A 9,786-nucleotide genomic window follows, 5' to 3' on the forward strand; every position below is an offset into this window, starting at 1 on the left:
CACGTCTCGGACAGTAACAGGCGGCCTTGGTCGCGCAGCAATGCGTCGTCCGAGCATGTCCCAAACATGCTCGATTGGATTCAGGGCAGGAGAGCACGCTGGCCATTCCATACGCTGTATTGTTTCAGTCTCAAGCATGTTCTCCACCAGACGATCTCTATGCGGTCGGGCATTATCATCCTTTAAAACAAAGGGATCTCCAATGGCTCCAGCGTAAGGGATGACATGAGGTCGCAGTATCTCGTCTGCATACCTTCGGGCTGTCAAAGTGCCATTCCGAATGATATGCAGGTCCGTACGTCCACCTATGCTGATTCCACCCCATACCATACAACCAGCTCGTCTGTATTGTGACCTTTCACGAACGAATGCGGGGTTATTTCGAGTGTCCCTGTTTCTCCATACCAGAACACGTTGGGTGTCACACTCCAGATTTAATCGGGACTCGTCTGTAAACAGCACTTGGCTCCAATCTCGATGTTCAGCAGCCCATCTTCTTCGGGCCGCACGGTGGCGTGGGGTCAACGTAATGCAGACCATTGGCCTACGTGCATAGAGCCCTCCCTCATGAAGCCGATTACGTACTGTTTGGCTGGACACCCTTCGTCCTGTTGCCAAGAGCAACCGTCTTTGCAGCTGCGTAGCATTCTCTGTTCTGTTTCGACGGGCTGTTAACCGTACATACCGGTCATCAGTTGCTGTAGTGGCGCGTGGCTGACCTTGCCCTGGTCGACGTCTAACATTTTCTGTTTCTTGGAATCGATTCCACAGCCTTGCAACAACACTTCTGGCGACTCCAACAGCGTCCGCGACACTACGTTGTGTTTGCCCGGATTCCAATCTGCCTATAACACGCCATGCCATGGATTCCGGTAAATCACGTTGTTGAGACATCCTCAAGTCACCTTGTCTCACAAAAAAATACTGCGCAATCGAATTTTACAGTTACGGCAGTAAAACAGACGTTTCTGCAACATCCCGATTTCTGCCCTTATCTCCTTTTTCTGGTTTTTGACGTCACGAACTTTGATTTGCATATGAAGTTTTCTTCTTCCGTTTCCTGCTAGGCTTTAAATTATGGATGATTCATTTTATGTTACTTATCGGTATACATCTTTGCGTAATTTTGTTAAAACCATGTGCTCCCCTAATTGTTTTGAGCAGTGTATTTATGATAATTATTTCATTTTTTACGATGTGCTACTGAAAAGTGAAAAATCCGGGAAACAAAGCATTGGAAAATTGATCAGTTTATTTGTGTTTTCCAATCATTACAAGGCCCTGATTAGATATATTAAGGTGAGAAAATATTGCGTGGCTCCCTCTACTGCCAATACTGCATTATATATCTGTAGTGTGGCGTTAGCTACTACAGCAGGGATGCACAACCTTTTCATTCCGCAGGCCAGATATGTGATGCCGCTACTTCTCGCTGGCCAGAAACTGCTACGCATATGGACTAGGACCATAGGCAATAGGACCCGTAATTTTGATCGTTCCCTCCAGAATCTTCTAAGAAGTTTATCTGGACATTTTTGTTTTATTGAAAACAAAAATTAAGATGTTTTACTAATAGTACTGTGGTAATTGCGACTGTAACTACCATTTCTAACCACACAAATGCTTATTAATAGCGTAGTTCTGGTGAGCTTGCAAACTTTTCTAATGTTTTTGGTCATGTAAATAATCATCTCACATATTTGTCAAACGATAAACATTTTTGTGAATTACATTTTAATTTAATATTATTTTTATTATTTCTTTATTTTTTGCAATTAACAGTTAGCATTAGATCTATTACAGTGAAATATTAAATCATTATGCTTCACTCATAGTTTCAAAAATAGATGGCAGCTCTAAAAAATCACGCACAACTCTAGATATACGTACTCATACTACACATGCATATTTCTGGCACAACTCGTTCGGTAGTATTTCACATGATAGTTGTGCTCGGTGTAAAAGACTGAAAGATTTCTGTCTGACATTCGTCTCATAATAATTACTAACACTTCTCAGTAACTTACAACCTGATTAGAACGATGCTTGTTAACCGCATTTCATGGAACATTCCTATATTTTGGTCGTTTCTTCTTTTCCACATGACTGCCTCGTTTTTTCAATGAAACTTATTTGAATTTTTAATCCGTACTAAAATACCGAATGAATATAATTTTCATACCTGTTATATTATGGTATAATTGTGGCTGAAACTATTCATACCACATACAGGCAGCCTCGCTTAAACGAATAAAATCCTCCGGCACCAAAATGTCTCTCATGTAGGCAATGTTACAGTTCCGCGTTTAATATGATAATTTCAACTACTTTTAGCCGCTTAATTGAATATTACGCTTCACACCTCAACTGGTAATACGCATTAACCACTATACATAATTTATTGAAGCATTTGGAATTAATAGCAAATATGTTACTAAGTTGTTGGGCTGTTGAATAGTCTTTACTTGTCAACTAGGAGGAGACCCTTCATTACGAGGACTCGAAGGAATCGACTAGGAGTAGAGGCTTAAAGTCCAATCCGCACCTTCTCGTGGTGCAGCCTGTAAGCTGCCATGTTTCAACATGTGGTGAACAGACGTAGATGGGCTTCTTCCAACCCGCACTGGCCGGCGTTGAGGATTACGGCCGAAAACCCTCTAAAAAGAAACATGAACTCTGTCTATAAAAATAAGGTCCTCAGTCCCTAGCAGTCTGAGTGTCCCTGGTTACGGCAGCAACCAGCAAGACATGAAGACAGGGAGTGCTAAGCATCTCTGGGTTGGACCGGGCTGCCATATAAGATGATGATCTTGGCCACGTATAACGAACGATCTCTTTCTTCAGAAAATCGTTTGCAGGAGTTGGAAGAAGAACTGGAGAGAATAAATTGGGGCATCTTAGGCACCTCTGAAGTAAGAAGAAAATGAGAGGAGAAAATCGATCTTGTCAGTGGACATGCATTTTACTGCAGGGTAACATATAATGGAAGAACCAGTTCAGTAGGATTTTCCGAGCGAACAGTTTTGCATCATGAATTCATTTTCTAAGAAGACCTGGAGAAGTCCAACTGAAACAAAAGTGAAATAGACAACATCCTATGCAATAAGAAGCGTATGATCCAAGGCTACAGTGTTCTCAACAAATTCAATACAGGAAGTGATCATCGACTGGTGAGATGTAGAATAATGCTCAACACCAGAATGGAAAGAGCGAAACTTATCAAAAATACAAAAACTGTCATCGATATGGTAAAGCTTCAAGAACATCGATATAAATTCCAGTTAGAGCTGAAGAACCGATTTGATTTGCTGTATAACACCACTGAAGATGGACAAGATGTCACCACGATGAACAGAACTTTAACCACTACCCAAAAAGAAGTAGCAAAGGAAGTCGCTGGAGAAAAGAAATCAAACCGGTGAAGAAAAAAACAGAAACTAAATCAAAAATGGAATATGCACAACTTTGCGAGACAGTACGAAAGCCGATTACAGAAAATGTCAGGAAGTTTAATTGCGATATTGTAAAAAAAAGCACTGGAAGATAATAGGAGCTTAAAATCAGCAAAACGAAAACTGTGAGCTGGGAGAAAGGAAATTTTTCCACTAAAAAGGAAAGATTGAAATGAAATCATTAGTATTGTTGAGGAATTTCATAATATTCTATACAAACATGAAGAACCAGGATCGGAACAAAGGAAAAGGAGAAGGACGAAAAGAAAATGGAGCTGAATTCGTACAAGTAGCATCTGTGATGAAAGAGGAAGTCTACAAGGCTATAAGATGTATAAAAAAGGGAAGTGCCCCGGTGAAGATGGGATTTCAATAGACATTATTAAAGAAGCAGGAGAAAAATTTGCCAGTATGCTAGCTGCTTTGTTCACAAATTGTCTCACAAAATCGGATGTGCCTGCAGATTGGAATAACGCAATGATGGGATGGTTCTTCTTCACAAGAAGGGTGAAAAAGAGGGTATCAAGAATTATCGACGAATCAGTCTTATCTCAGTAATTTATAAAATCTTCACAAAAGTGCTGACATATAGGCTTGAATCCAAATTGGATGAAGCTCAACCAAAAGAACAGGCAGGATTTCGAAGTAGATTCAGTACAATGGATCATATCCAAACAATCAGGGAACTCACAAAGATACACAAAGAATACGAATCACCATTGTATATGGCTTTCATTGATTTTGAGAAAGCGTTTGACTCTGTCTTCACATCTGCTGTTGTTAAAGCTCTAGATGTAATTGGGGTAGAGAAGATTTACATCAATATCATCAGAAAGCAACTGCAACGATTCGTTTGAATGAAAGAAAAGCAAAGATTAAACTTGGAAAAGGAGTCAGACAGGATGATACTATCTCACCAAAACACTTTACCGCTGTTTTAGAAGACGTATTCAGAAAACTGGATTGGGATGAGAAATGAATTAAAATAAATGGAGAATTTTTCAACCATTTGCATTTTGCAGACGACATTGTTGTTAACAGTAGTAATTGTTTAGGGATCGACAAAGCGGAACCCGTCCGGGTCGATCTAAAATTTAATTTAAAATCATGTTTCTACCAAATAAAAATTAAAAACTTACCCCTCTCGCATTATGAAGAAAATGATAAATAAAATAAAACTGGGCAAGAATTAAACAACACTTAGTCGAAAAACAAAACCATTATAATCTTTCCTTTTCTTAAATCAGAGTGACAGAAGACGTTCTACCCTTCTTTTCTCCTCAGTTACATGATGTGTACTACTGAAATATACTCACACAAAAAAAGGAAAAAGAAATAATAATAATAATACAGCTCGTACATATGGTACCTCTGCCTCCCTCTGTTGGGAAGCAGTGGGAGTCGCAACATCCTCCCACCATTGGAATTGCAGTGCGCCTAAACAAAATTCCAATTATACAAAATATTGCTCCGAAATAAACATTACTGTGCATAGAATCAAAAAATAGCTATATATATACACATGCAACTACAAAAGTTGAAAAATACATATGCTCTGCATAATAACCCATAATAAAAGTTAAATTTTCAAAATTTGAGTATATGAAACATGTATAAAAATGCATGACATTCATAAAATAAATACATATTATGTAGTGCGACACATATTGTTGATTTTGTTTGCACACACGACTGTTGAGTGTCACAATATAAGTCTGTCCGGTATTTTCAGCTCTCGACCGAATCTAGACCTTCTCTGTTCGCTGAATTTAATGACCGGATCTTGTGAGTCACTCAATTCTAACGGGTAAAGTCTTTGTACAGGTCGAACTAGAGTTCCAGATCTCGTTTGGAGTCTTACCACGCGCGTGCTACCGTCTCTGCTGGGAAGAACTTCTGTTATTCTGGCCATGGGCCACAACACTCTTTTCTTGTCTTCCAGTCCCACCAAGACCACATCGCCGACTTGGAAGTTCCTTCCTTGTTCACTTGACCGTTGAATCAGCTGACCCAAGTACTCCTTTCGGAAACGGCTTCTCAATTCACCTCGGAGCTTCTGACGGTACTTGAGCCTAGCGTTGGAGCTCTTATGATCAATCACGTCAAGATCCGGAACTCCTGATGTTGGGATTTCTTGGAGAAAGGATGCTGGAGAAAGCGCCACCAGGTCGTCAGAATTCTCTGATACGAATGTGAGAGGTCTGCGGTTCACTGTAGCCTCAACGTCGCAAATGATCGTATAGAGTTCTTCAAAATGCAGAGATGATCGGCCTAGGACCCGCACTAAGAGTTCTTTGACTGATCTTATCAGTCTCTCCCACCATCCTCCCCACCAGGCTGCAGTAGGAGGGATGAATTTCCACTTGAATGGAGATAAATGCTTATCGTTGGTAACTTTCACCCAGTCAATTTGTTTTAGCGCATTGCTAGTTCCCACAAAATTAGTTCCATTGTCGGAGTATACAATGGATGGTCTGCCTCTTCTGGCCACGAATCTGCGGAAACTTTGTATAAATGCTTCGGTGCTTAAAGAGGACACTAACTCCAAGTGTATGGCTCTATAGATAGCACAGGTGAACAGTACGATCCAAGCTTTGGTTTTAGATTTCAAATAGAGAGGTCCACACAAATCTATGCCTACTATTTCGAAGACATTGGCCTCCCTCACTCTGTCGAACGGAAGCTGTATCGGTACACTTGTCCCTGCTTTGGCCTTGTGTCGTTTGCAAGGTACACATCTGGAAATCACTCGTCTAATTGCGCGTTTTGAAGATATAATCCAATACTTTTCTCTTAGTATTGACGCGAGGATTTGAGTCCCTGCATGGTTATTATTGACATGGCATTGCCAAATCAAAGAGTCCACAAGATAGTGTTTCGTAGGAAGGAGCAGCGGGTAAAGAAACGGAAATTCATCGTCTCTCTCAATAATTTTGGTTTTAATTCTCAATAGTTTATTCTCGTCTTCAACAACGTTCAGACCCTTGAAGCGATTTTCCTTGACAGGAAACGATTCTCGTTGCACAGACAACCAGAGGAGATTTTCTGCGTTCTCCTTCTCATATGCATCCACTAGATTTCCTTTCGGGATGACCTTTTTCTGTGCTCTTAAGATGAATCTTCTCACCCAGCAAAAGATGCGCACAATGCGAGAGAAGTTAGAGAATTTTTTATACCAACTAATATTTTCATTATTATCATTAACGCTTAAATTTACAGAGAAAGATTTCTTTCTTTCTACAGTTACTAGACGCTCATCTGTATGCACTTCTAGACTAGGCCAGGTATCTCGATTCTCTTTCAACCATAACGGTCCTTCCCACCATCTGCTCTCTATCAGGTGGGCTACATTACAGCCGCGAGAAGGAAGATCTGCTGGATTCAAATGACCTGGGATATAGAGCCATTGGTTCGGATTTGACAATTTTCCTATTTCTCGCACTCGGTTGCCCACAAATGTGCCCCACTGGTCATTACGTTTGATCCATGCAAGGCAGGTGGCAGAATCAGTCCAAAAGTACGAGCTAATTGAGGAAACATTTAAGGAATTTACTATGAAATTATTTAATCTTGCTCCTATGACGCATGCAAGAAGTTCAAGTCTGGGTATCGTAATTTTCTTTAGTGGAGCTAGCCTACACCGTGCACCTACCAACTGCACAGATACCTTATTCTGATTTTCGCATCTCAGGAAAATAGCCGTAGCATACGCCGCTTGACTGGCATCACAAAACACGTGTATAGACCAGTTCTCATGATCTCCATATCCTACTCTTCGTTGAAATTTCAGCTCAGCCAATAACCCCAGTTGTTTATACCAGCGGACAAAATTATCTCTTATATCATCAGGTAAGGGAGCATCCCAATCCGTTTTTAATACCCAAGCTTGCTGAATGAGCAATTTAGCTTGTAACATCACTGGGCATGCAAAACCAATCGGGTCAAATACGCTTTGCGTAATAGATAACATTTCTCTTCTCGTTGGATTCTGAATTTCTAGGTCTAATTTGACGGGAATGGTAAGACTATCGTCTGTTCTATTCCATAGATATCCTAATATATTGACTGAGGCACTGAAATCTGTGGGTTGGACGTCCGGGATCTCATGCTCCATAATGTCCACTTCCTCAGAAGGGCCAAACTCCCACATTCTCAACTTCATTTTCGCTTCCGCTAACATCTCTGTGGATTTTGTTATGAATTCTTTCAATTCTTCGGTATTGTCAACGGAAGTAATGCAGTTATCTACATAAAATGATTTTGTAAGCTTCTTAGCAAGATACTTCCTGTCTTCAGGTGCCTGAGATAAATGGTGTAATATTACCGCACCCAACAAAAACGGACTACTTGTTACTCCAAATACAACTCGATTATGCCTGAACACTTGTATTTTGTTCTCTGCATCCCACCATAAAAATCTCAAAAAATCTCGGTCTTCCTGATTCATTTCAATTTGTAAAAATGCGCGTCGAATGTCGGATATCACCCCTATCGCCTTTTCCCGAAATCTCAAAATTATGGAAGGGATTTGCTCGATGAGATTTGGTCCTTTTACCAGGCAATCATTGAGTGATGGATTCCTACCGCCTTTACAAGAAGCATCAAATACAGGTCGGATTTTAGTGGTCAAACTATCTGGTTTTATGACAGGATGATGGGGCAAATAGTGGCATTTTCGATCTAACTCATTGTCGGGTACCTTTTCTATTACTCCTTCCTGTTCCCACTCATTAAATACTCTTCCATAATCATCATAAGTAGAGGTTCTTTTCAGCTTGTGAGTAACGCTATACAACCTTTTCTCGGCTATGTGTCGATTGGAAGGAATACCTTGACGTCCGTCCAACCATGGTAATCCTACACAGTATCTACCATCTTGTTTCCTATCCAGTGATCCACAAAATTGTTCTTGAGCGTGCTCTTCCTCCTCCGCTTTAGTCATATGACTCCTGTTTTCGCCAATGCCAATTGTTTCCAAGCTCCATAATTCTGGAATTTTTAACTCCCTTATTGATAGATTTGTCACTGTCATAGTGCTAGCGGAGCGGTCAATTGGACATTTGTTATCATTCTTCTCCCCACATACTGTCCATCCCCACTTTGTTTCGATGGCGGTTAGACCACTTTGCAACTGTTTCACTCGTCCGGTCAAAATCTTACCATATATGTCTGCGCCTATCAGTACCTCAACTTCTGGGCAATTAGTTCCTACATCGGTTAACCATATTTTATTAATTTTGAGCTCTTCTAGTAGCTTACTCTCAAGGGCTAACCGTGGGATACTTCCGCAAATCACTTCCTGACTCAAAAATTCGAATTCTAACTGTGTTTTTAAATATCTATCGGTTGCCCCCAGAGTTGCACGGAATCTCTTATGGGGCTTAGCACTGATTGTTGAACCCCCGAATAAGGTATGTGATATAGTTTCCACTGTGACGCATTCGAGGCCCAATTCTTCGGCTGTGGACCGTTTAATATACGACTTTTGCGATCCACAATCTAAAAGCACACGGACTTGCTTTGAGAACTTCCCCGTAACCTTAAGCTCTAATGTCATTAATGCCACAGATGAAGTACATTTCTCCTGAACAGATGTGCTTTGCACAGTGCTTGAATCTGAAGAAAGGTTTTTATTATCCTCTATCGTACGTGTATCTTTTGCCTTTTTCATAGGTGTTTCGGGACATAGTAACGTGAGATGATTTTTATTACAAATATGACAACGGACGAGGGTACGGCAAAATTTTGCAATGTGATTTCTTTTAATGCATTTCATGCAGCATTTTTTTTCTTTAATTTTTTCTAATTTTGCATTCAGTGAAAGAGACATAGCCTCAAAACAATCTTTACTCTCATGTGAGGGACGATCACAAAAAATACAGTTCAACTTAACGTTCCCAGCATGTAGGTTTATTGCTGTGGGAAGGGGAGAATCTCCCTTTTTCTGTTTTTCTCGGGATCGTTGATCCCTTCCTCCCTCGAATCCCTTTCTTGCCAACAACACCCTTTCCTCATTTTCTACTTCATGGTGCAGAAAAGACATGAGTCTCGTTAACCTTGAACTTGGTTGTCGTTGAGGGGGAAATTCTTCCTTGGGGATGGAGTGCACATCTGTGGAATTTTCTAAAGCGGGGGAGGAAGAATACGAATAGCGTTGCCAGGCCCTTAGAATTTCTTCTGACAAACAACTTTCTACTAAGGGATATAGCCAAGCTCCATTGCTTTCGAAATCAACACCCATAGATTCTAAGGCCCGTAACTGAGCTTCTATGCTATCTACCAATTTTCCCAAGGGCAGCTTATTTTTGTTATGGCCTGAATTATCAATTATCAA

General features: G+C 40.5%; 1 protein-coding gene across 1 annotated transcript; it reads right to left on the bottom strand.

Moving 5' to 3' along the window:
* Positions 1 to 5,154: 5,154 nt before the first annotated feature.
* On the bottom strand, positions 5,155 to 9,123 carry LOC149078496 (uncharacterized). The gene has a single exon (XM_089241000.1). It carries the CDS (start codon positions 9,121 to 9,123, stop codon positions 5,155 to 5,157), a length of 3,969 nt encoding a protein of 1,322 aa, XP_089097126.1.
* Positions 9,124 to 9,786: the final 663 nt, after the last annotated feature.

The sequence above is a fragment of the Pholcus phalangioides genome, unplaced genomic scaffold, assembly GCF_987345545.1.
Source record: "Pholcus phalangioides strain wild (caught in Gottingen) unplaced genomic scaffold, Ppha-v1.0 ptg000013l_1, whole genome shotgun sequence".
NCBI classification, from domain to species: Eukaryota; Metazoa; Arthropoda; class Arachnida; order Araneae; family Pholcidae; genus Pholcus; species Pholcus phalangioides.

What these genes read in the sequence shown, in the direction of transcription:
- LOC149078496 (XM_089241000.1), bottom strand. Translation starts at nt 9,123, where the DNA reads ATGAAAAAGGCAAAAGATACACGTACGATAGAGGATAATAAAAACCTT.